Source organism: Oxyura jamaicensis, chromosome 2 (genome assembly GCF_011077185.1).
Source record: "Oxyura jamaicensis isolate SHBP4307 breed ruddy duck chromosome 2, BPBGC_Ojam_1.0, whole genome shotgun sequence".
Classification (NCBI taxonomy): Eukaryota; Metazoa; Chordata; class Aves; order Anseriformes; family Anatidae; genus Oxyura; species Oxyura jamaicensis.
Window position 1 is genome coordinate 67,664,122 of NC_048894.1, and position 26,181 is coordinate 67,690,302.

The 26,181-nt window shown below is 41.9% G+C and overlaps 1 protein-coding gene and 1 long non-coding RNA gene across 3 annotated transcripts in view; one reads left to right on the forward strand and one right to left on the reverse strand.

Moving 5' to 3' along the window:
* The window catches only part of ELOVL2 (ELOVL fatty acid elongase 2), a 47,926-nt gene extending 27,742 nt beyond the window's left edge, over positions 1-20,184 (forward strand). For both annotated transcript variants that reach the window (XM_035316683.1, XM_035316684.1), the window contains exons 3-8: positions 75-262; positions 11,787-11,864; positions 12,648-12,819; positions 14,913-15,037; positions 16,363-16,497; positions 17,167-20,184. In XM_035316683.1, the coding sequence (XP_035172574.1) occupies positions 75-262; positions 11,787-11,864; positions 12,648-12,819; positions 14,913-15,037; positions 16,363-16,497; positions 17,167-17,292 (824 nt within the window). In that variant the 3' untranslated portion in view covers positions 17,293-20,184. The remainder of the gene's footprint in view (positions 1-74; positions 263-11,786; positions 11,865-12,647; positions 12,820-14,912; positions 15,038-16,362; positions 16,498-17,166) is intronic.
* Positions 8,497-11,317, reverse strand: LOC118161388. Its single transcript, XR_004747994.1, has 3 exons — positions 11,191-11,317; positions 9,647-9,931; positions 8,497-8,795 (listed from the first exon to the last, which is right to left on the reverse strand). It is a non-coding gene; the product is annotated as an uncharacterized LOC118161388 (long non-coding RNA).
* Positions 20,185-26,181: the final 5,997 nt, after the last annotated feature.

Sequence of the window (26,181 nt, forward strand, 5' to 3'; positions counted from 1 at the left end):
CTGTACAACCTGACTTATTTAGCAGTACTTTACTATAACATTCTTAATTGCTTGCTGCATACATTTCTTTTCAGATTCCAGGGTTAGAGGATGGCTACTTTTGGATTCTTACCTTCCTACATTTTTCCTTACTTGTGCATACCTACTGTGCATATGGCTAGGCAACAAGTTAATGAAGAACAGGCCTCCGTTCTCCCTCAGGGCTCACCTCATTGTATATAACCTTGGGATTACACTGCTCTCCTTGTACATGCTCATAGAGGTAAGTGTTCTTCAATACAGCACAGCTGACAAAGGTGAGCAACGTACATTTTTTAGCAGAAATATCTTAGATAGTTTTGCTAGGAAATTTGACATGAATAGTAAATTTAAGTAAATTTAACATCAAGAACAGTCCCTAAAAGCTCTTTGCAACTTGGCAGTGACTTGTAGAGTACCTTCCCTGCTTAGGTCTCAGCAGGTTTCAGGAGTCCTTCCTGAGCTACGGTTCACCCTGAAGACAGCTGGCTGCTACTATGACAGTGTTTACAAGCTTGAAGATGAATCTGCAGCAGTTGCTGAGTTCAAATATGCCTACACCTCGTTATTCAGCATGCGTAAAAATTCCCAATAATTGTTTTTTATTTGTATGACTGCCTATGCAGTGATTGTTTTTTGTACAAATGCCCATATTTAAATGTGAACAGATTCATTTATGAGAGTAAGTACACATTTATTTATGGTGTTGGCAATTCAGTGTTATTTTTCTGCTTTCCTGAGTACAAAACTTCCATCATATAGTCAGACAGTAGAAATATTAAGTAGCAGGCATGATAAAAACCTGCCACTTCAGCCAAGAGCAAGTCCTTTGGGGACTTGGAGGCTGAATATAGTCTCACAGATTATTTTCTGAGAGCTTATCAGGAAGGAACATGTTTTCAGAAATCAGGTTCCATTCATAACCAGAAGGGAGGTTTGAATGCATGTGACAAGTTCTACAATAGCAAAGGATTTGAGCAGCATTCCTCTGCAAAGATATGTGTTTTCACCTTCCTGTAGGAACAGAGCTGGCCTGAGAGTCACTTTAAAACTTTTAAGGGTGAGACTCATCCCTCCAGCACCCAACACCTACCGGCCTTGACTGATAACAGGGCAAAGACGTGGTGTGCTGAGGCAGGGAACACAAGCACAATTCACTATCCTCTCCTGTAAGAGGATGCATTTATTACTGCGTTTCAGCTCCATTCCCATCTTTTGACATCTGCCTGACTGAATTCAGGTACTGGTTTATTCAGCTCTCAATTGCAAGGAAGGCTTTTGTGGAATATGAGGCCCTGCCATTATTCCAGTATTATTTTCTCCCCCCTGCCAAAACTGTAGCATCTCCAGTTGCTGACAGTGCTGCTTTTCTTGCACAGCCCTCACAGCATTTCTTGCTTCCTGGGCTCTCAGCCACAGCAGCAGTTTCTGTGAGAAAAACAAGGACTGACTGTTCTGTCAACCAGACAAGAAACTTTGTTTTGTCCAGAAGCCAAACAGGACCCCAAAGATTTCAAGTTTTAAATTAATTTGAGCTAAACACCAGGTGAGTGGCCAGGTCAGAAGGCCAAACAGCAGTTTGTGCAAAGGACCAATTGGGCTACACAGTGCTTTGTCCTGGTCAAAGCTCCAGCTGGCTTCCACAGTTGCTCTGGATGTCTCAGAGTGCCGGATGAGGCCCAGAGCAAAGGAGAAATGAGCACAATTGCTGGAAGGTTTGATGACTCTGTACTGATTTTCCTCCAGAATTTAAATCAGCACTTCAATGTTTAAATCTCCATTCTGCTTGAAGGTATATGGATAGCTGTCTTTGGTAGTAAGACTCAACGGAAACAATTATTTGTATAGAAAACAAAAATACCACTCCCTTTCCCTTGCAGTTTGATTTAGCCTGCCACAAGCAAATGAATAAGCAAACAGAATTTTAGCAAGTCTTATATGAATTGAGTTTTTTTAGCCACCTTTATATTCTTGTAGGAACTGTGTTGAACCAGCTCTCATTCAGCTGCCTCACTGCCCTTTCTTTCCCAAGGCTAACTTTGTGCAGATGATCGCAGAGTTGCACGATTCCTCACTAAGTCCCTCCAGGCCTTGACTCTGTAGCTGGAGGCTGCTGACTTATACCTCCCAGACCACAGCCAGGCATGGCTGGCAGCTCCTCCGTGCTCCCCGTTCTGCATTTGTCAGGAACCCATTGGACATCACAGCTGGTTTATTGCAGACAACACAGCTCTGGACTGTAAGCCAGGCTGGTTGTACATTGCACAAGTCGCTCTTCCATAATAGTGGTTCTGTACTTTTTCATAGCCTATTCATGTGGTTCCTATTCACAATTTTTCCTGTGAAGGAGCAGAGTGGGTGTTGAGAATTGCAGACCTGCCTGAGGAGCTTGCACATCCCTACTGAAGGGAAAAAGGCAATGAGGAAGGCAGAAATCTTCCTCAGCAGTGAATAAGGTTACAGTGACTCAACATTGTCGTACTTCTGAAGCCTGTCTCTTGCCCCTACTCCCTCTGTCTTTAATGGAAGGTAAGCTCTTTAAGGCAAGAGTTACCTATATTTAGAGCATTCTCCGTAGTGGTTTATGTAAACACAGTGGTTTCTTATGTTAACACAGCTGATCTTTCCAGGGAGTATGATTCAAGATTAATTCCTAATTAGAGAGATCTGTAACAATGGCCTTATTCCTTCATCTTCCCACTGCACCTCCAACGCTCTGGTCTCTGTAATAGAGATAAACACAAAATAATAAGCTCTATTATAGAAATTAACTACAAAGAACAGTTATTGGCATTGTTCTACTTGTCTTTTCTTGGTCTTGTTTACAAGGTGCCACATCTTGAGAGAGCTCCAGAATGGAGTGGGTGCTTCTTAGACATACAAGAGAAAAAGACCTATTCGGTGTAAGAGGTGCATCTCCAAATGTGGACTGTCCCATATGATAGCTTCAATAAGAAACATGATAAACCAACCAATAGGGAAACTTATGCTGCAATTCTTACCTCCTCGTTGTGCCTGATCTAGTTTAGCTGTCCCCTACAATCAAATCATGCAACCTCAAGGCAGAAAGGCAAAAGTTATAGCAAGGAATCATAACAAAATGGCTAGGTTTTTATGCCTCCAAAGGCAGATTCCCCTTTTGAGCCAGAGCTCTGTGCATCCCTCCATGGACATGAAATATCCAGGATCCAACTGTAGCTCCATTAGCTTTGAGTCCAACCAATCTCTCAAGTACTTAAGATGTGCCATTAACATAAGGTCAGATATCCCTGTGATCTCTAAAAAGCAGGGTCTCAAAACTCATGTGTCAAGAGTTAGCTGTCTTTGAAGGCCTCCTTGAAGAACAGTTTATTAGACCTTAATCTAGAAACCTGCACTAGGCAAACAGATTTTCCTGAAGCCACCAAAGACACTTACCTCTTCCTGTTAATTGTAATGGAGAAGTGGAACACTTGTTTTTGGAATGCAGCTTTTTCCAAGTACCTGAAACTTAGACACATTTCCTGTGCTTAAATTAGTCAGGTCGCAGGTGCACTGCAGGAGGGTCAGAAGGCCAAATTCTCTCCCATCTTGTCACTATAAGAGAAAGCTGCACCAGACATTTGTTATTGGATGTGTACTCTTCTGTACCATTAAGTGTTAATAGACTCAGGTCAAACTTACAGATCCAGGAGTTTCCAGAAACATTGCCAAAAACTGCACAAAACAACCACTACCATTTTGTTTTAATAAAAATCAAAACTTGTTTCAGTTTCACTGAAAAGGAATATGCCTTTCTTCTACACCAATCTCTGCTTAATATTGTGAAAGTGCCAACTATGCACAGAAAACCAGCTTAATGTGAAAAGCAATCAGGTATTTGCATATTTTAAAATGAATTCATGAGCAAGTCAACTCTCAGACCACACTCCAGAGACCCATTGTGAGGCACCAGAGGCCCAGATAAGGTATTGAAGTTCACCACAGGATGAGATCCTCATAACTTTCATACTAAATTAAACTTTGAAACAAAGCAGACCAATGCTGATCTCTGAATTAAGAAGTTACTCGTGATACTACTCTTTGTCATTAACAGGAAAAGACAGGGTCTTAGGTTGTTTTCCCCAGCAGTAAGTATCACCTTTGCCCTATTTAAATTAAATCTCAGCTAGTCATCAAGCTCTCATCCAAGTCCTTGTGTTGATCAGGCACTAAGAAAAACAGGACAACGGCACCAACGGTCAGATTAAAAAGGAGATCTAGAGATGTGTGTCATTAGCATACAGGTGGCATGATATCTCAAGTGCTTGTATCCCTGGATAGCTTCACAGACTTATTACAAATCCATAGGACTTGAGAACTGTAAACAAGAAACCATATCCATGTGGGGAAGCAGGACTTGCATGCGGGACCCATCAATCCAGAGCAAAAGTCAGAGGTTCCTGCTGAGTGCCAAAGGGAAAGAGCAGAACTGTACAAGTATTACAAGCCAAGTGCATTAAGCTTTTTACTGAAGTCAGAAGATAATTCTTATACTTTGCATGGTGTTAAGAAAAAAAAAAAAAAAGCATCGTTTACCTCCACTTTTTCTGTTTCTAGGAGCTAAAATTTAAACCCACAGTAAGTCTGAAGTTTCTCAATTACAGTAATGACTTGGAAGTAGATCCATAGGTGCCAACATGATGTGAGGATTCTGAAGAAGGATTGCCTTCTCTGTATCCTCTGATAGAGCAAGGAAGGGCAAAAGCACAATGCTAGCACAATCAGAGCCACCAGGCACCATTTTTGCTCTCTATATGATACAACTGAGATGACATCTCACAAATGACTAGAAAGGTCAATATGATGCCAGGATTTAGGATAACAGTGGGCAAAATGAAACAAAACAAAAATAGAAGAAGCACTTAAATTCTGTTTGATTCTGTTTCATTATAATGGCTGTAATGAGAAAGATTTAATTCCTCACTGTGCAAAAGATAGAGCAGATAGAGTACAAGTAGCAGCAGGTCAAAGTAAGGTTTTAAAAGTACAAGTGAAAAAAAGATCCTGGTTTTGAACTGTCCTGAAATTTTGCCAGTAAAATCTATAGATTAACTTCAATATGAGTTGTTGTTGTTGTTGTTGTTGTTGTTTTGTACTGTTGTGTTTGTTTGTTTGTTTGTTTTAAGAAGATTGTAGTAAATGCTTGTTTAGAAGTTAGATAAATTTACCAGAGAATGAAGGAATGATTCTGGACCCATAAGGACTGGTGGCTTCAAAGGTTTCCTTTGAAGCATTTCTTTAATTAGGACAGCAGTACAACCTCAAACTTGGGGAGTAAGAAGAAAGGAACAAAGTGAGAAAACCGAAGAAATCAGGTAGACTTTTCAATCATTTGAAGAAAGGGAGAAGTGAGAAAAAGAAAAACTGGACAGCAAGAGGTCACTGAGAATGTAGTACAAAGCAGTGCAAAGCAGTAAGGACAAAAGTAAAAGTTTATTTGAGTAAGAACTCAGTCTGGGTAGAGTTACATTCCCAGGTGACCCTGTGCATGGAGTCCAGCTGTACACACTGCAGGTCAGGATATCATACCCAGTCATTGTATTACAGAGTTAGCCAATCTTTTCTCTGGGCCATGACACATTTAATTATTGGACCTCTAACTAGACTAGTAGAAAGCTTTACTAAGAACTAGCCCAAAGCACGCCCTTTACATTTCTGTCCCCATGAAAAATCTCAGCTGCATCATAAAGAGGAACAGCAAAAAAATTTAACTGTGAAAAATCTTGTGGGCTTTTTTTCCATTCAGCATGCATTTCTTGTTTGGCAGGATGACATTACGAGCTAATGCTACATTTGGGAAAACAGAGGCATTGACCAAGAGTCAGTGTTGCAACCAGGCTCTTTGAATCCCTCAGTCCTAAACTGAACAGTCTAGTTCAAGATGCTTTCCAGTAGGGTTTATAGTGTTTACAGACTACAGTTTGAGATCTTCAGGATGCAACAGCAGTTATCTGGAAACACAGACTATTCTGCATCTCAGCTATCCATCTAAGATCTGGGATTATACCACAATTCTTGGAGGCTTGTCTAAAAATGGGTAACCTACATAGACAGATATTCTGCAATGAATACTGTTCATAAATGATTTTACAATTGAGTTAATGATAAACCAAGAATGATTAATAGTACCTTCTACTATTTGCTTGTTGTATAAAAGAGTGATTGCCCCAGTAGCATTGCAGCATGCCTTCATCCTCCATCTCTTGGCGATAACAAATCAGATTTTGCAATTGTTTGGAAGTGAGCCATGCTGCAGTCAGGGAGCTCAATTCTCTCTTTAAAACCTGAAAAAAAAGGACAGCAAGGTGAGACCAGGATCTAAAAAGAGAGGTGCCTCTGTTTCTAGACACTAATAATTTTCTGAGGTGAACTCACAAAGAAAAAAAATATTTCAAAAAATGGCAAAGAAACAATATAATTTGTACCTCCTTTCTGAGTCACTGACCTGAGCCTTTGCTCAGACTCTTCTTCCTTGGGATCTGACCTGCAGGTAACTACGTCTAGGACTGTTTTTGCCGAAGTTGCAAAAACTAGTGAGGAGATGCCATTTACAAGGTCTAACTAAAATCTCCTACAGTCAAGGAAAATATGTGATTCATGGCACTGCAAATTAGACCTTTCTCTCCATTACATTTTTCTCCTTAGTTTAGCAAGATCTCCATTGGTCTGAGAGCTGGCATGCAAGCGAGAACACAATAAAATACCATATAAGTAATAATGCCTGCTCCATTTTGTCACAAGAAGGACACCAGTGCTCATCCTCCTGCTCTGAACTTTTGAGAGGAATTCAAATTATTTGACTACTAATTGTAGTATTTGTTTTATCTTCCCCTTCTGAACTGTTTTGCTGATATTGAGGTGTTTCAGGTGCCTATTTGGGATGGCTCTGATACGGAAAAATCAAGGCAGATCAAGACACAGATTACAGTCATGAACCAGAAATCAAAGCGGATCTTTCTGGAGGTCTGCAAACACCAACCCTCTCTCTGGGTACACTCAAAATACTCTGAATGTTTTACAAGGCTTGCTCATCTCCGAGGTGCTGGTGCCTCATCCTCTGTCTTTCTTGTGCCCTGGGACAAGGGACAACATGTTCTAGGCATTTTCTCTAGGAAAGAACCCAACATGCACAGTGCTTTTTCCACAACTCAAAGACCACAAAGAAATTGTAGTCAGTAGAAATGTAAATGTCCATTCAGAAAATCACACTGCTTTCCTTTCTGGCCTACATGGCCTAGAGGACAAAAGCAGGAACACGTTGCAGCTGCGAGGTTCTGAGGCTGAAAGCCTGAGGTGAGCCGGACACAAGTCCCTAAGTCCAGGCTCTTGGTGCTTAGCTTGCTGTTTTGGCACCATCTTCTGGAACCTGCTGGCCCTGGAATTTCATAGCAGAGCCAGCTCTCATTCCTGGATGATGTGATTCCCCATTAAGAAGAAAAAAAGAAAAAAAAAAAAAAGAAAAAAAAAAAGAAAAAAATACATTAGACTGCTGCAGTGAAGCAATCATTGTGAATCTTCATTCTTTTTATACTTGAGTAGATAAGCAAAGGTAAATTGGTGTAACAATTGGAATCTACTGAGAACACTAGAGCAACAGCAAAATACGAAACATCTACTAAGGAACAGGATGTTGCTACTTAGCAGAATTTTTTCACAGGGAAGCATTTTCTTCTTTCCATGATCCATTTTTCCATATAGCATCAAACAATGCATGTGTTAATACTAGTTTCACAATAGGTTGCCATGAATATAAAACATCCAAAGGAATGTTTTCTAGTGAGATAATTTGTATTTTTAAGGGGCTGAGAGAGAATCTCTCATCTCTTATTGTATCCTGCACTTACACAATCTCTTTGTGATAAAAAAAAACACAAGTTCTGTAGCATCATTAGAGTGCTCAGCATATGGAAGGGAACATAACTGAACCAGTAAAAGTAAAGTATGAGTTTGGTATCATAGAAATAGAACACTAGTAACTGGATGTCTTGTGTCAGGTTACCAGCTTCTGTTCCAGATATGCAGCTGGCTCATTTGATACCATTAGGTAACCTGCTTTCATTCCACATCACATATAGCCAACATGAAAGTCATGGCCTGGGATCACCAAGATACGAAAAAGCACTCTCTGCCTTCCAAGTTTCACCACCAACTTTTTATTACGGAGTTAGCCAGAAATCTTAAAAATTATCTTGCAAAGAAGAGTAGTCAAAACTCAAAGTGGATTCTCAACTTTTCCCTAAAGGAGATGAACAGCATACGTGTCATCTCGGAAAGCTGACATGTCAGAAAAACCAACATGAAAGAACAAGGATAAGACACTCAAAATAGATTTTCACACTAAGCTGCTGGCTGTTGAAACACAGATACAAATCAGAGGGAACTTTTCTGCCAAGTGAAATGACTGGGGGATAAGTGCACAGTATGATCTGAAAATCTGACATTTATATAGGACCATGGAAGAACAAACAGAAGAACAAATTAAAGAAAAAAAAAAAAAATGCAGCCAGGTTGTGATATTCTTACCCCAGATTTTTCTCCCCATTTGCCTGGTGACCAGTGTGATGAATTACAGATTTTTGAAATGCCAAGTTAAAAATCTATTATACTGAAATGAAGTTATATATATTGTTTAAGTTTCTGAGCCTTTAAGAGTTCTCATCTCATTTTTGAGAGCTATGAATGGAATTCTTGAAACAGTCTTGTGATCACACTGAGCAAGCCATTTTAATATAGCACCAGCAGGAGAGTTTCCAAACCTGTAACAACAACAAAAAATATTTTCGAAAAATCAGTCTATTGTAATCATATGCAAGTAAGAAAATCTGTGAAACAGACAAATCAAAAGATTTCAAATGGCATTTTTTCTATTAAATTTCTGTGATTTAATGTTTCAGTTAGCTACTAAGGAATGACAAAAAAAAAAAAAAAGATTTAAAAAAGGGAAAAAATGTTTCTACAATTGGAACCTGAAAACAACAACAACAAAACTCCCCACAATAGCAGACAAGGAAAAATGAACAAATTCTACCAATTTAAGCATGAGAAAGGTATAAATTTATAGTTACAGAATGCAATAACATGAACCAAGTGAAACTGAGATACTGAAAATACTGTTTAAACTTAGATACCTCTCACAAGGTAGAATTGTTTAAAAGCCTCAGATAAAAAATATAGGCACATCATATCATAAATGTAAATTACAAAAGATTGTGTCAGATATGAATACAACAAAATGCAGACTTTATTTCTTACTTTAACAAAGCAGTAGACTCCATTTATGATAGCAATTTACAGTTCCTCAGTAAAAGCAGGGGAAGAGTTCCTTCCTAGTCCATGACGTTGCTTTTTACAAGAAGGGAAAGGCAGTCATCTTTTCTCCTTTATTTGTTTTCAGGATTTTGAGTTTTTAGAGGGCACAGCTTCAACTCCCTACAATCACAAGGACTAGAGATGGTACCACTACTACCACTTTCCACCAATAAAGCCTATCATAGTTGCTGTAGGAAAACAAAACAGCAAGAGGCAATATCATTTACTTCCTCTGCAGAACTGGCCGCAGAGGTTTCTGGCAGAGCTGTTAATGCTTGTGTTTGAGGCCATACCTTACCAAAACTCCCAGATGGAGTTCAGGATGCTGCCTCCAAAGGAGCTCCTGATACCCCTGCCCTGCTCGACCATCCTGCTCCCAGCCAAGGGCAAGATGATAACACCATTTTCTTCAGCATTTCTCAAGCAACAGGCAGAGTCGAGAGCAAATCTTCAATAACAGCCCATCAACGATGCTGTACCTGCCTATTCCAAAAGTCCCAGTCTGGGGATCTCTTAGTCGCTTCTGACTGGAGGGAAAATCCAAAGCAGTAGAGCACACAGGAAAGGCACTGAGAAGAGCCAACTGTAAAAGCAACTGTGCAGTAACGTCTCCCTGAACATCTCTCCTGAAGCTGCTGCATATTGCTAGCTGCAGCACAGGCACAGATCTGCACAACCCCTTCCTTCCACCCAGAGGACAGAAGCAGCCCATGCATTTGGGACTGGAAACTACCCCTTTCCACTCAGCTGATTTTTGAAAGATGAGAGGGAAACAAAGTGCCATACCTAGGAGCTTTAACCCCCTTCTCCTCAGTATCTCCGCAGGTTAAGTGGGGAGAGGAGAGGAGCCCCCAAGCTCCAGCCCTGCATGCTTGCAAGCACAGCACCGGCACAGGGGCTGCTTGGTAAACACATTGTGATCTCAGCTGCTCTGAGCATTTGCTTGGGGACCTCCAGACAGGTTTTGCTGTTGGATTTTCCCTGTTTTCAGACTGCAGTCCCATCCTGTTTGGTTTTGTGGCCTACGGCACACGCTGTAGATGTTCCCACCGAAACAGGGGCTGCTCCAGAGGAGGAGTGGTTTTGTTTCAGTTGTCCGATAGTAGCCATCTAAAACACCCACTTATTGTCTCTTCATCTCTCTCTATATATATACACACACAATCTAAAAGATACTCCACTGATTATTTTGGCCGCAGACAGACACCAAATGTGTTGGAAATACAGGGACAATTGCATGTGATTCAGAGAAAAAGTAATACAGAACTTTGGCTTTCCAGGTCTTTGTTTTTTGTTATTTTAATTTATAATACACATTCTGACTTATTTGCTAATTCTGTAGATCCAAATAAATTATTGCTCTTAATATGTATTTACTCTAGGAATTAATTCAATATGATCACTGAGAATAAGTCCACTTTGCTTTATATAGGCTGTCACACTTAGTTAAGCACAGGAGACTTTTTCAATCTCAAGTGGAGGGGAAGGTCTGTACAGACACCAATACACGCCTTCCCCCTGAATGTAGTGCCAGAGTCAAATACAACACACGCCTCACAGCATCTTGCAATGCTGCTTACAGCGTAACCCTGTAGTGTGCTTCTCCTACCATAACTCGCTGCACCCTCTGCAGACCCCAGAACATGAACTGCCACTTGGCCACAAGAAGTACTTTTCACATATTCAAGTAAGGAAGTCACTTTTAAAATCACTCAACTCTACTTCATAGTGTTGTTGATTGACAAAATACTATGCTGCCCAAAAGAGCTGCCAGTTGCTTTAGGTAATCATTACTATAAAAACATTCCACATCAAAAGCCCCCCATATGGCTTTCCAAATACCTTCTGCTTCATCACAGCATGGTAGACTGACGTTTCATTGCTTTGTCTGCTTCCCAGTATGACATGGACAAAGTCTCAGAAATTGCTTGTGTGTCTGTCAGTTTCTCCACTCAGCACCACGCATGCTCTCTTCTCCTTCCTCCTGCATTTACCAATAAAGGATAAAGTGATGTGTATGTGGCATAAAGTAATATTTCTCCTCTTGCACTACTTTAGATTTATGTTTTTTTTTTCCTTGGTTGGTACTGAGGATTTTTCTCAAGGATAGGAAGAGTTTTGCACTAGTAGGGCTGTGAAGCTCTGCTTCAGGATCACTTCACTAAGTAACAAGAAATAGTTGTGGATGCCTTGAAGGCTCTAAAGCGAGAGAAATGTAAAAAGTGCACCACTTCAGTGTGTATTTCCAATAGAACGTGAAACCTTTTCCATTGCAAAGGAGAAGATATTAGCAAGTTGTCTGGTCTAAGAGCATCAGTTCATGGAACGAATGGGAACCTACAATGTTTTTGTGCTATTTAAAAAAAAATCAGAACAACTGCAGAGCTAAAGGAGAACTACTTTGTTTATGAATGTAATTGCTGTGTTTTCTGTTCCAGCTCATCCTTGCCACATGGGAAGGAGGCTACAACTTACAGTGCCAGAACCTCCACAGTGCAGGGGCGGCCGACATCCGGGTGAGGCACAGCAGCAGCTCAGCCCCAGCACCTGCAGCCAGCCTTCCTTCCCTGTACTACGGTGCAGCACTTCTGCATGCACAGTGGGTGCACAGATGCCATCAGGGACAGCTTTAGCATGAGGGTTTTATCAGAGTGGCCTGATAGCTGGCAGCAAACAAGCAGAGTTAGGCTTTTTATTTAGTACAGTGGCATCCTGATCATTGAAAGTGTGACAGGGAGCATTTTTAAAAGACCTATTTCAAGGTCTGTGGTCAAAAGAGTGGTGCCTATTAAAACAGACAATATGGATCTGTTAAGAACTCGGGAGAAAAATCCATTTCCTGCGATGTTGGGCTCTAGCTGGAAATACATTCGAGCTCAGCTCTAAACTTTGTAAAACTTTGGAGCCATTCTGCTGCCTTGGCTCATCTCTAGTTTCAACCCTTATTGCATCACAGCAATTCCATGTAGTAACCCTTTATAGTTCGCCCTTTCAGGCTTGTTTTCCATATAACAATAGAGCTCAAGGGCTGAAAGACTGCATAACACATCATTTTCCCCAACCCTCAAATTCTGTCTGTGTTTTAGCAAGGAAGGGGTCAGTTAAAACATGATGAATTTTCTATACACTGCCTCTTCAAAGAGGAAATAAAATCGAAGCCGGAGTCTGTATTCCTCCTTCAGTGGGACATTGATGCCTTTGGGGGAATTGTGTGCCAAAGGACTAATGAAGTATAACAGTAGTTAAGCCCTGTTATGGACAGGTATTGATCTCCTGCTGCTTTGTTCTTGCTCACACAGGTAGCCAAGGTGCTGTGGTGGTATTATTTTTCCAAAGTAATTGAATTCATGGACACTATCTTCTTTGTACTGAGGAAGAAAAGTAGCCAGATCACCTTCCTCCATGTTTATCACCACGCCACCATGTTTAATATCTGGTGGTGTGTCCTGAACTGGATACCCTGTGGGCAAAGTAAGTCTCTGTTCACTTCATCACCTGGGGTGTGAATCACCTGCTGCTGCGGGGGAATTGCACCACCATGCAAAGCAAGTGCTTCACTGTGCTGTGCTACAGCACCATTAAGGTTCACAGCCTCTTTCAGAATTGCAGCACAGTTGCAGATCTCAGTGAAATTTAAAGCATAGTTAAAAGTGCAGGGCAGAAAAAAGTCCTGAGCATTAGGCCCCGGATTTTCCACTTAGCTGCCACAACCTCTCATATTTACATTTCTTCAAACCACTTTTAGACAGGGCAATGCTACTGAGTGGTACAGAAGAGTGATCATATATAAAATAGACTTCAAAAGCAGAGGTAGAATGAAATCATGATCCTAGTAAAGTCAATCAGAACAGCATTTTTATAGATTTCACACAGAATCACAGAATGTTAGGGAGTGGAAGGGACCTTGAAAGATCATCTAATCCAATCCCCCTGCTGGAGCAGGAAATTCCACTCCTATATGCATCAATCTGTGATATTGCGCTTTGGCAAGATACTTCACTTACACAACCACAGATTAAAACACAAGTAGTTTTGTTTTGGGGTTGTTTTATTTTGGTTTTGTTTTGGGGTTGTTTTATTTTGGTTTTGTTTGGTTGTTTTTTCCATTGAGATTGCTGTGCCATTAGACAGCTGTTGTAAGCTGTTGTAAACAAAAAGGGTTTTCTCTCACATCAGGGATTCTTTTTAACAATTATTAATTCATATCATTACATAGCAAAACAACGTTTTAAGTTATTTATGTTACAAAGTGATTTTAATCTTTAAAATTTACATAAATTTGTGCTTGTGATAGAATCGACGTAAGGGCCCACAGCAGGCCAAATGAAATCAACATTCCTTCAAGCAAATGTGGCAAAAAGCAAAACTATTTCTTGAATTCTGAACAGGACAGCCAAAACTAATGGGTACTGTCTTATTTTTCACACTGAAGTAGTAGAAGCATCAGCCTTCTTTGGCTCATCCCACTTTGGGTCCCATATGTTTCACAATAGTAATCTCTAAGTGTCTTGGATCCTAAGAAGCTATAGAAATAGCCATCATCTTCCCCATTGAGGTGGGGAAGTGCCACAGGCTGCTCACTTGGTATCTGCAAAAGATACCTAACGTGGATAACATGGATATCTAACAAAGAGCAGAGAACTATTTCAAGTGTCATTACACACACTTTTCCAGGGCTTCGTACAACTGGAGGCTTTCTGCAGCCTTATTACTGGAGTTGAGAAGGAAATTGGTCTTCATAACTTGAAGCTGTTAAAGGGAATCACCTCAATCCCCAGAAATATTTTGTAAGGCAATTTGTTGCAGGGATTTTTTCGGTATCAGAAAGCAGGACTGCTATTTGTTTGTACATGTTTTGGCTAGCACAAAGTTCGAGTAAGTTACTGTTCTAGGTAGAAGCAGAGATCAAGGATTTCATAGTAGCTACAAGCTGTTTCTGCAGAGGGATAAACTCAACGGAGCAAAGTTAATAGAGCACACAGGCCTGTGTGTCTGAAAATAATTCCCACACTTCACACTCATTTTTTGCTATTATGATTATCAGAGTGGAAAAACAGTAGTCCAGTAATTAATCAATAATTATTCAGTAATTAGTCAGTGGAAAAATCAAAACCATTCGTGAGACCATCTCATAGTTGTCAAGCACTGCTATCAAACACATGATCATACATCAGATAGACTAGTGCTGGTGCTTCTCAGTAGTCCGTAAGGTATAGAGGGTAATTCTTTCACTCTCAATCCAGTATTTACTAAGTGCAGTTAATGAGAGTGGCAAGGTGCGACAACATTCTGGAAATCATTCTGGAAATCTGCATCTAGCAGAAGAGCCCCTGAAGAAAGCGAGAGCAATGCTCAAATAAAGTCACACCAGGCAAGTTTCATTCAGAGGCTGACTAAAGTCCTTACTACTGCGTCAGAGGAGACCAGGTGCCACCTATGGTGCAGCAGCAGTCATCCAAGGCACAGAGTGAAAACTTACTGTATGCAGGAGGCACTGCTACCAGCAATATCTTCTCTTTTTTTAGTGGTGATATAAAATGTTTTCATGTGTTGGATGTTCATAGGTTTCTTTGGACCCACTTTGAATAGCTTTATCCACGTGCTCATGTATTCTTATTATGGACTGTCAGTCATCCCTTCTATGCGCAAGTATCTGTGGTGGAAGAAATACCTCACTCAGGCACAATTGGTATGTATCTCCATTACTCCCATTTCTAACAAACAGAAGTCCTTCAGAAACGTCAAAGAGGGCAAAACAAATGATGGACAGTCATTTGTAGAATTAAGCCAGTTAGAATCCAGTTACGACAAAGCTTTCATGCACAGTAATTCACTAGTACAGCCCAGTAAAATTTAATAACTGAAATGGTGCTTGAAACTATTTTCTACAATGCAGTTGAAACTCTACAGTCCATATTACTCCATTCGTTTTGATCTCTTGTGTAGAAAATGGATGCTACTTAATCATGGTAAATGGACTACTGATTAAGAAGCTGTGAAAGCTATCAACTATGTAAAACATTAAAAAGATACACTGCACACTTAAATGTCTTATAATGGCATTACAGTTTGAAAAACTCGTTCAGTGAAGAAAATCAGATTCCTTCAAACAAGAAGTGTGAAGTGTAACTGTGGTACAACTACGAAACACAAGATGATGTAAACGGCTCTTAGATAACAAGACAGATCAGACTTCTAAAAGTCTGTTCCAGCAGCTTCCGCATACAAAGAACAGTCACGTCAAATGCTATCAACAAGATGCAAGGCTTGATATGCAAAAAAAAAAAAAAAAGTGTTCACTTTTTTAATCTTACAACCTGTTCATGTCATTTGGGAGTTTGCAGTGAGCTTAAAAATGCCTGTGTAGAACTGTTTTTTAGGGAATGCCTCTTATCTGAGCTGGGATCACCCCTGCAGCTAGAACAGGCTGCCTTCTTTAACCCAGCTTGCTGGACTGAGGGCACCCTCAGCTGGTGAGGGAGAGACAGATACAGCAGAATTGGCTGGTATTGGAGTCCAAAATACCAGCAACCCTCTTTTTCCACCCCATTTTTTTGCTTTGTTTGTCCCCATCTTGGCTCTGTCAGTGCTAGTGCCCACCTACCTAAACTTCTTGCACCTGGGATTTCCATTTTTCTGTTCAAACTTGCAAATCCATTGCCTCAAGTCTTCAGAGTTTCTCAGGTTTCTGCCCAATAACAGAGACAACACTGTACCTGGCATGACACAGCCTGGAAGATATAACAACCCCTGTTAAAACAGCTTACATTTTGCCAACCATTTGGCCTAAAACCTCTTATTTTTAGGAATATCCCACCCCTTCATGTTTTTTTAAGATGTCACATGAGCACCATTTTAACCTAACCCTCACAATACATTCACTTGTTCAGAAAGGGAGAGTGTTCAAGGATACTGAAAATTTCAAAGGGCAGAACTAGGTAGCATTGTCATATTTGATTTAGCTAGTACCAACCCTTTCTCAGTAAATATTCACGCGTGATCTGTCTTCTCCAGATCCAGTTTCTGCTCACTATTGTGCACACACTCAGTGCGGCTGTGAAACCATGTGGATTTCCATTTGGCTGCCTCATGTTCCAGTCTACCTACATGGCCACACTGGTCATTCTCTTTGCAAACTTTTACATTAAGGTAAGGAATCTCTCCATCTATCCAAAAGGGTTGGTGATGGGGGAAAACAAGCTTTTTGCATAGTGGTCTTGACACAGACCACATACAAAACATACACAACAAGCCCCATTACCTAAATATGTTTGTATTCGCATAGATGTGTCAGTTAAGGCTAATAGTTGCAGTAGTGTCTCCAAGATACAGTCAGTAGTGACATTGCAGCTCAGCTCTTCTATACTGCACTGAAGTGCAGTCTTGTGCCAGGGTTCAATTCTGCACTCACATAGCATGTCAGATACTGCATCCAGGACGTAGGAGGTCTGAATTTGCTCTGCTTAGCAATTTCAAGTTTTCCTCCCTTCTTGGAAGAGCAAAAAACAAGCAGCTCTGTTTTTGCATCATTCAACCTCTTTTTTTTTTAGCAAGGAATGCTCCACCCTGCCTGCATACATACAGCTTCTAGCAAAAAGGGCTTAAAAACCCTTCAGACACAAAGAAGTATTACAGTAATACTAGTGAGGCAATATCATCCACAGCAGCAAAAATAATACAAATCCCTGAACAAAGTCTAAAGCAAATGTATACCTGCATCAACAAACACCAGATGTCACCATTTTACAGTTAACCGTAAATAGCATTTGGGGAACACTAAATAAATCTGAGTAGTTACTTTGCATTTTGCTTTTGTAGACATACCGGAAAGCACCTTCAAGAACAGCTGTAAAGGAGACCCCTGGCACAACAGAAATAAAGAATGGTTTCCATAAGGACTACTTTGCTGCTGACAATGGATTCCTGAATAAGAAAGTACAATAAGTATAGTATTTCCCATGATTTTTTCTGAAAAGCATAAGAGACTGAACTACAGGCTTTAGCTGAAAACTTACTTGGTTACATTTATCAGTTCTTTGTACCAGACACTTCTTAATGTACTGCTATTTAAGTTTTAACAAAACGAGTAGATTTATTTGTCCTGTTAAAGATCACCACCAGAACAATAAGGCCAACATCTTTCTCACATGAAAAAGAAAATCTTTCTGATTAGTAATGCTGACACAAAAACGCCTTATAAAACGGTTGATGGATAAATTCCTCAAAGCCTTCAAAAGGTTAGGACTCTCTTCAGACTTAACAGCCTGAATGCTTTCTATGCACGTGAGATGTCTCAATGCAAGTCTTTACAGTGCATCCAGCACATTCAGCTAAACTGTGGTTAAGGTTAGAAGAAGAGATATGAGAACAATACTGTTTCCATTACCATAACCCTCTCCGCCGCTTCCCAGCCATTCTCCCCAAGCACATTCCCTCCCATAGACACCAGTGAGGTCTCTCTGTTCCTGCAGGAGCCCTGAGGAAGGATGTAGCCGAAGGCAGAGACCGGGTGCACAATCCCAGGGGTTGTAGATAAACAGGTACCATGCTTGCTTGCTTTATGTATGGGCAAACTGGCTCAAATACCACAAAGATTGGCAGGAGTTTGCTGCGTCAGAGGGCTGGGACAGGTAGCACCTGGAGGCTGTGTGATATGGGATTTAGAATACATGACATTGCACAGTGATGTGGGGTTTTGAGCTCCAGTCAGAGCAAAGCAAGTTTATTTGGATGTCCTACATTAAAAGAGATGTAACTAAATGGATTTTGGAAGAAACAGGAGCTCAGCGACTTAATGAGCATACATCCTTTGAGTGTAAATGTGCAAAAAGTTAACCCTATGCAAACACTGTTAATCTGAAGGAAACTGGCATGCCAAATATTAATAGACAGGAAGATGCTGAAAGTCTTAAAAGTGAACATCACAATGAGCCAAGTACATCATACAGGGATTTCTGCATTAGGTGGGCTTTATTCAGACTGCTCTCTTGACAGGAGAGACTGGGACTGGGGCACAGTCTTCTATAGGGAAAGCAAAGAGGTATTTCCTGCCTGCAGTTGTAATGCAGTTGTAATCTCATGCAAAAGTCAGTCATTATCTCTGCTGCTTCAGTTAGCTTTTACTTCCCACTTACAAGATTAGAAATTAAGAATCCCCTAGGTTAGCTTTGGGAATCTGCTCCATTCCCTTTCCTCACTTAGCCCCCTTCAAAATCTCTGCTAAAAGCAAACACAGCCTTTTTCCTCTCCCTTTTTCACCATGAAGTAGTTTTGGACTCTTCCAGTCTTGCATTCTCTCAACAAAACCACCTTTGGAGTCACCCCAACCCAGCAAGCCTGAGAGGCCAATGCAGATCTGTAAAGGGACCATGTCCTTCCCCTCCCGTTGCCATGCAGGGTCCCACAGAGGAAGAAGAACTGCATGCGCACAGCCAGCAGAGACCAAACAGCAGCAGGGGACCCCTGAGGAGAGGAAGCTGACCCAGATCCTGCTCCTCTAATCCTTCTCCACCTCCCAAGTCAGTTTTTTCCCCCTCACGCTGATCCTTCATCAGGGGCTCTTGGAGACAGCGGGCACAAAGGCAGGGAGATTTGTCCTGGGACAAGAGGCAGGGCAGCCAGCCTCACTGGGAACAGCCTGAGAGACTGCAAAGAGAGTCAGGAGAGGGAGAGAGGAAAATGTACAGGATGGGGGAAGAAGAGAAGTTTGTGGACCGCAAAAGCCAGAGGAGGAAGAGGCACAAAGAAAAGTGGCGCAGGTCAGAGTGCAAATTGAATTTGTGCTTGAAAGTCCCATTGGATGACCCATCTCAAGCCAGTTGTAATTCCTGCTCCATAACAGCATGAACAAAACCCTTCATCACCAACAGAAAACTGAAGCCCTTACCATGCTGCAGCATAGGCAGTATGCTTGAGCTACCTGGCTGTTAAATTACATCATGGTAAACTGGGTAGCCAAAATTACTGAAAGACCCAAACACTTTTACACCACCACAGACATACATCTAGCTGCTGCATAGTCACATTTGCTCTCTCTTCCATAAGTTGACCACAGCGAAGGTCAGCGTTTCACTTTATCTAACATTTGATAAGGAGGGAAGGTAGCAACCAAAAAAATAGACACAAAGCCCAGACTCTGTGTATATACTAGTTCTCACTAGCCCTTCCAGAAACTTTGCAGATCTTTCTGGTCAATGCAGTGAAACTCACAAGCTGTAAGAAATTACTGGGTTTGACTGAGGATGTTGTATGTGGCCCTAAGTCAAGGGAGAGCTTCAGAGCTCTGCAGATGTCAGCTTGATCCAAGAAACACCTCCATAAGGGATAAATGTAGAGGGAATCAGAAGAAGCAACAAGATAGTATGCAAGGCAACCAGCTGAACTATTTGGCTGAGGCAGACAACAAAATGGCTGTGTCTCCAAGCATGGATTTTAGGCTGAGTGGAGTCCCTAACTTTTTGATGGCAAAGCATGCGTTTGACTACCAGTGCAGACCATATCAGCATGCTAAGTGTTAAAGTTTACTGTGGCAACCAAAGCCACAGATGTTGATTGTGTTTTGTTGAAACCTCATTAAAAAATAAATAAATGCCTTACTTGAAGCTCAAAGGGCTGGGAAAAAAAAAAAAAAAGAAAAAAAAAAAAAAAAAAAGACGGTCTCACCTTTCATATCCAGACCAGGTAGGCAGGCTAGAATTGAATCAGGTATGGTTTAAATTCTTCAGATCTGTCTTAACATCTTCAAAATGCTGTAACTGTGAAGAAAAAGAAGCATTGACTTTTTAAACTGATTTTCCTGTAATACATATAACACTGTAAATAAACAGATTTTACTATCAGGTTGTCTCCCCTCCCCTTTGTTTACGGCATGAATTGCTGGGAACTGATAATTAGAGATGACTTTTTTTTCTGAAAATTTTCAGAAAGGTTTTAGGCCATTCCACTCAGACCAAGAGACATCTCCCACAACTACACACCACCTGCACTCACACTGGTGTTAAGGTTCTCTTTGGTTTTCATGCAACTGTTGGCTGTGCTCTACCCACAGTTGACTGGGCAGGTGATATTTCTGCATCCCACATTCATACCTACATGCACAGTAATTGGGTTGATAGGACAAAGTTTCCTACAGTATGCAGACATGGGATTTCTACACTTCCTACCTGAGGTACCTTTCTTTGGTAGACTAAATATCCCTGTCCCTTGCAGACAGTCCTACTTCTTAACAGTGGCTCTACAGGCAACATAGGCTCCCAGCTTCATTCCTCTGTGTCCTGGCTCAGATGCATGAAGTAGATGATGCAAATATCTCACACTGAGTTTGCCTTTCCCAGAAGAGAGAAAACACAGCCCCACATTAAATCCAAATAGACTCTCAAAAATTAAACTGTGTAGCTTTGCTGCCTCCCTGTTCCCAGGCCTCTCTCTCTTACCTTGCACATTTAGGCCGGAGAGATCCTTTTGATTCATCCCTTATAAATTCATCAAAAGAGCAATCTTGGACAGATAGAAGTTTTTAAACACTGCACAGGAGGAAGGCTATTGCATCCCACTTGCTAGCTCAAGCAAGTTTGACTCTCAGTTAGTTTTGTTCACACTTAATTTCATGTACTCTGTGGTGCCTCACACACAACAGCGAAAAACATCTCTAGATTTTGCTGTGTATGACGGCATGAAGGCATACTTGGAACATCATCACTGAGACGCTGTGATTTCGAAAATATCACCTCTTCACCCAAACATACCAGCGTGGTGGGGAAGGGCCTGGTTTAACCATTCTGTGCCAAGATGGGGAATGCTTTCAGTCAGTAGTGGCTGCCTTACCAAATGCATCACTGTTCTTGTGCCTGCTGTTTCTGCTATATAAGGGTTTCAAGACATCCTCTTCAGAGTTCCACCAAAGAAAAAATAAGTAAATTAAACAGTCTACACTGCCTAGAAAGAAGCACATGGATTTCCAGTGACTCTTGTGCAGACTTGGCAACTCCAAGAGGCTTTTAACTGACACTCAGTTCCCGGAAAATTATTTCAAATGAACAAGAAGTGGGAGCCTGGCCCAGATCAGCCTCTGAATTCCAGTTAGGGCAGTAAAAGGAAACAGATTATCCTCACTTTATGTGAAAATGCTAGGATTTTATCCTCATAAAACTATAACTTCTTTTTGCCCCTTCAGGTTTCAGAAAGTATTTATGTATTTCTGAAAGATGCATTTCATTTCTCCTTGGAGCAGGTTCAATGAAACCATAGGAGCAGGATGAAAGAAAGTCTGAGGTCTCAGCTGGCGCTGATGGTGGCAAAGAGGATCCAGCCTAAAAGCTGCTCCTACCAACACAGGAGGCTGAGCAGGGCTTCAGGCAGTTATATGTTCATGCAGTGCTTCAAGCTATATTCACAGAAAGCAGTCTTTTTGCATTTGACCTCTTTGCAGCCCTTACATAGATCTTTTTCTCCTCCCATGCACAGACTCTCTTCTTGTGCTATGTTTAGATGCAATTTCCGAACCACACCTAACCAGCTGACGACAAAGCTTGTTGGGCACACTCTCACCCAGTAGCATGTTTGGACCACCACAGGGGAATGGCAGAGGAGGTGCACTTCGTACAGCCCAACAGGCAAGCCACACACCTTCCTGCATTCACTAAGAATTTCTTTCATGAAATTCAAGAACTGGACAAGCCACTTTCCATCATTTGTCAGCAGTCCTGGCTATCAGGGGAGGTCCCAGTTGACTGTCAGCTAGCAAACTGGGGTGGTTTTACCATGCTAGGCAGCTGAACACCACAACCGCTCTCTCACTCCCCCTCCTCAGATGAGAAGGGGAAGAAGTAAAGGAAAGAACAACTCACAGGTTGAGATAAGGATAATTTAATTTAAAAATAATAATAATTATTATTATTAAGGAAATACTATTATTAATTAAACAATTCAACTAAAGGGAAAAAAGGGAAAGGGTAAAAGGGAGGGGGAAAGAGAAAAAAAAAAAAAAAAGTAAAGGCTATGTGGAATTGCAGAGGAAATAAATTACTCTCTACTTCCCACAAACGAGCAATGCTTGACCACGTCGTTGAAGCAGGGCCTCAACACACGTAGCCCGTGTTCAGGAGGAGGACAAACGTTTTCGCAACGAGAGCCCACCCCTCCCCTCTTCTTCCTTTTTCCCCCTTTTATTGCCAAGTGTGACATCATATGGCATGGAATATCCCTTTGGTTGGTTTAGGTCAGCTGCCCTGGTGATGTTTCTCTCTCACTTTTTTGCCCACCCCCTAGGAGGGTTAGAGAGAGTCCTGATGCTGTGCCAGCACTTCTCAGCAGCAGACACAACACCGGTGTGATACCACTGCTGTTCTAGCTACAAGTACAGAACTCAGCACTATATGGGCTGCTGCAGGGAAAGTTAACATCACAGCCAGACCCAGTACACAAACGTGATGCCCATCTACAAAAAGGGCCAGAAAGTAGACCCAAGAAACTATAGGCCTGTTAGTTTGACCTCAGGGAAGCTCATGTAGCAGATTGAGTGTCATCACGCAGCACTTGCAGGGCAACCAGGCTCAGTCAGAATGGGTTTATAAAAGGCAGATCCTGCTTGACGAACCTGATCTCCTTCTATGACAAAGTGATGTGCTCAGTGGATGAGGTAAAGGCTGTGGATGCCTTGACTTCAGTAAGGCTTTTGACACCATTTCCCACAACATTCTCCTCAAGACACTGGCTGCTCTTGGCTTGGACTGGCATACACTTCATTGGGTTAGAAACTGGCTGGGTAGCCAGGCCCAAAGAGTCATGGTGAATGGAGTTAAGTCCAGTTGGAGGCCAGTCACTAGTGGAGTCCCCCAGGGCTCAGTACTGGGGCCAGTTCTCTTTAATATCTTTATCAATGATCTGGATGAGGGGATCAAGTGCACCCTCAGAAAGTTTGCGGATGACACCAAGTTAGGTGCGTGTGTCGATCTGCTCGAGGGTAGGAAGGCTCTGCAGGAGGATCTGGATAGGCTGGACCGATGGGCTGAGGCCAACTGTATGAAGTTCAACAAGGCCAAGTGCCGGGTCCTGCACCTGGGGCACAACATCCCCAAGCAGCGCTACAGGCTGGGAGATGAGTGGTTGGAGAGCTGCCTGGCAGAGAAGGACTGGGAGTTTTGGTTGATAGTCAGCTGAATATGAGCCAGCAGAGTGCTCAGGTGGCCAAGAAGGCCAACAGCATCCTGGCTTGCATAAGAAACAGCGTGGCCAGAAGGGCTAGGGAAGTGATCGTCCCCCTATACTCGGCTCTGGTGAGGCCGCACCTCGAATACTGTGTTCAGTTTTGGGCCCCTTGCTACAAGAAGGACATGGAGGTGCTCAAGAGAGTCCAGAGAAGGGCAACGAAGCTGGTGAAGGGTCTAGAGAACAAATCCTATGAGGAGCAGCTGAGGGAGCTGGGACTGATCTGCCTGGAGAAGAGGAGGCTCAGGGGCGACCTTATTGCACTCTACAGGTACCTGAAGGGAGGCTGTAGCGAGGTGGGGGTTGGTCTATTCTCTCACGTGCCTGGTGACAGGAGAAGGGGGAATGGGCTAGAGTTGTGCCAGGGGAGGTTTAGGTTGCATATTAGGAAGAACTTCTTTACTGAAAGGGTTGTTAGGCATTGGAATAGGCTGCCCAGGGAAGTGATTGAGTCACCATCCCTGAGTGTCTTTAGGAGATGTTTAGATGTAGAGTTTAGTGATATGGTTTAGTGGAGGACTTATTAGTGTTAGGTCAGAGGTTAGACTACGTGATCTTGGAGGTCTCTTCCAACCTAGATGATTCTGTAATTCTGTAACAGCAACAAATGAACAAAAGCACCGTGTTTTACCAAGCTCATCTTCTAGCAATACCACAAATGCAAGGGTAGTGCCAATTACCTTTTCTAATATCCTTCCAGTGCATCGCCTTTCCTCTGGGTGGATAGAGCAAGAACTTCATGCTGCTGGCAGCTCCTCTCATATAACCAGGAAAGATGTTTGTACTGCAGGCCTAGAGACCTGGATACACAAGTCACTTGGTTAGGTGTCAGCATCAGCCACACAGACATCAAGGACTGGCATAAAGGACCAGATATTACACCAAGGTTCCCTTCAGCACTTCTCATGAGTTGCTTGTGATCTCCGTGGTGGGTTGCTGCTAGTGTTTTTCTAAAGGTCTTGGCTGCTTCAGCCTTCACCTGAGCATCAAACTATGCACAAGGACATGACTTGAAAATGCTTTTAAGTTTATTTATTTTGAGATAAAAGATGCTTATCATGAAATATTTCTGCCACTGAAGTTAGCCACATGCTATGATTGCTGCTTCAGGCCAGACCAGCATCTAGCAGTTTTGTAGAGACTACAGTATCAGAAACCAAGGCAAGAGGATGGCTTCCCCACACTGAATAGACTCCACTGCAAGGAGTCATACTGATTACACACCAGGACTGTTCTCCAAAAAGACATCACAGTTTCAGAGACTTAGGTTCACCTAGCTCACCTCCTTCTGGCCAACATACGCTTTCATAATGCCCATGGAAATGCCATACAAATTGTCTCTTCTGATGTTAAACTGATTTATCGAGCCAATTAGCACATTTTTCTAAACCACATAGTACTGTAGCTGGGAACCTCCTAGATCTCCATACACAGCTCTCCAGCACCCACAGAAACTTATCTTTTAAACAAAGCTAATGTTTGAGTAACTTGTTTGTTCAAAGCTCACACTTGCCCACTAGGTCATCCTTTGATTCTCAGATCTGTTCCTTCATTGCCTCTCATCTCAGTTTTCCTCCATTAGGTCCTAGCTGAACTCAGTTTCAAAAAAAAATATCATTTATTTCAAACTGAAAGAACAGACAGGAGATAGACAACCACTCACTGCAGGGTATGTGTACGTGCAGAAGGAAAGGGAAGCAAAGTAGAGCAGAGAAAGCTATCAAGTTTGATTTGCTGCTTTGAGGTAGTAGTAGCCTCCCAGGAAATGAAGAAGGAAATGAAGAGGAAGGAATGAGCTTTAGGATGGTCCTTCCAGGAACTGGAATTACAGGAGAGAAATCAGGCTGCTGAGTATGCCAAGGCTCAGCTTTGCTGGGCTTCTCTCACCATCTGGCTCTAAGTAGCACTTTCTTCTCATCAATTACTCATGATAAACAATCACCACCCTATAATATATGATCAAGAAAGGCTCTATTACTGCATTTAGTTTCAATATACACTAACTCTCAGCTCTTCCTGGAAGCACAACCATTTTCCAGCACACCACTCCCATAGAAACAGTCATGCCACTTCCAGGAGCACGATGTGTCCCAGCACACAGCCAGCCCCAGCAACACACCTCACTGAGGGCAGGGCAGGCTGATCCCAGGCCAGGACAAGCACAAATACACAGCTCCCTGGTCACTCGGCCTTCTTCCAACCCCAGAGGACACCCCCTTTGCTGGTGTCTTGTGGCTTTCATGCAGCCTTGCCACTGGGTGACAGGAGACCTTGGACAGACCAATGCATTGATACACAACATACATGTAAACAAGTTCTTGGCAGAGCATCGTATCCCAAAAGAGATATGGTATATAGATAGCAGGGCCTATAACAGGGTTTATTATTAAACTGGTTAATTAAAGTGGTTAAAAGCTACAAAAGCCTGAAGCAGTTGTCTTCAACATGCACTTCCTATTTCCCACTTCTTTTTCTGGGTACTGATGCCTTCATACGTCTTCACAGCACCCACATCATGGTTGTTGGTAATGCTCAGATAATAGGATGAAAACTGAGTTCTACCTACTTACACACAAAAAAGAAGAAATTAAAAGAAGCAACTGGATAAGTAATATTTAAAAGAATGAC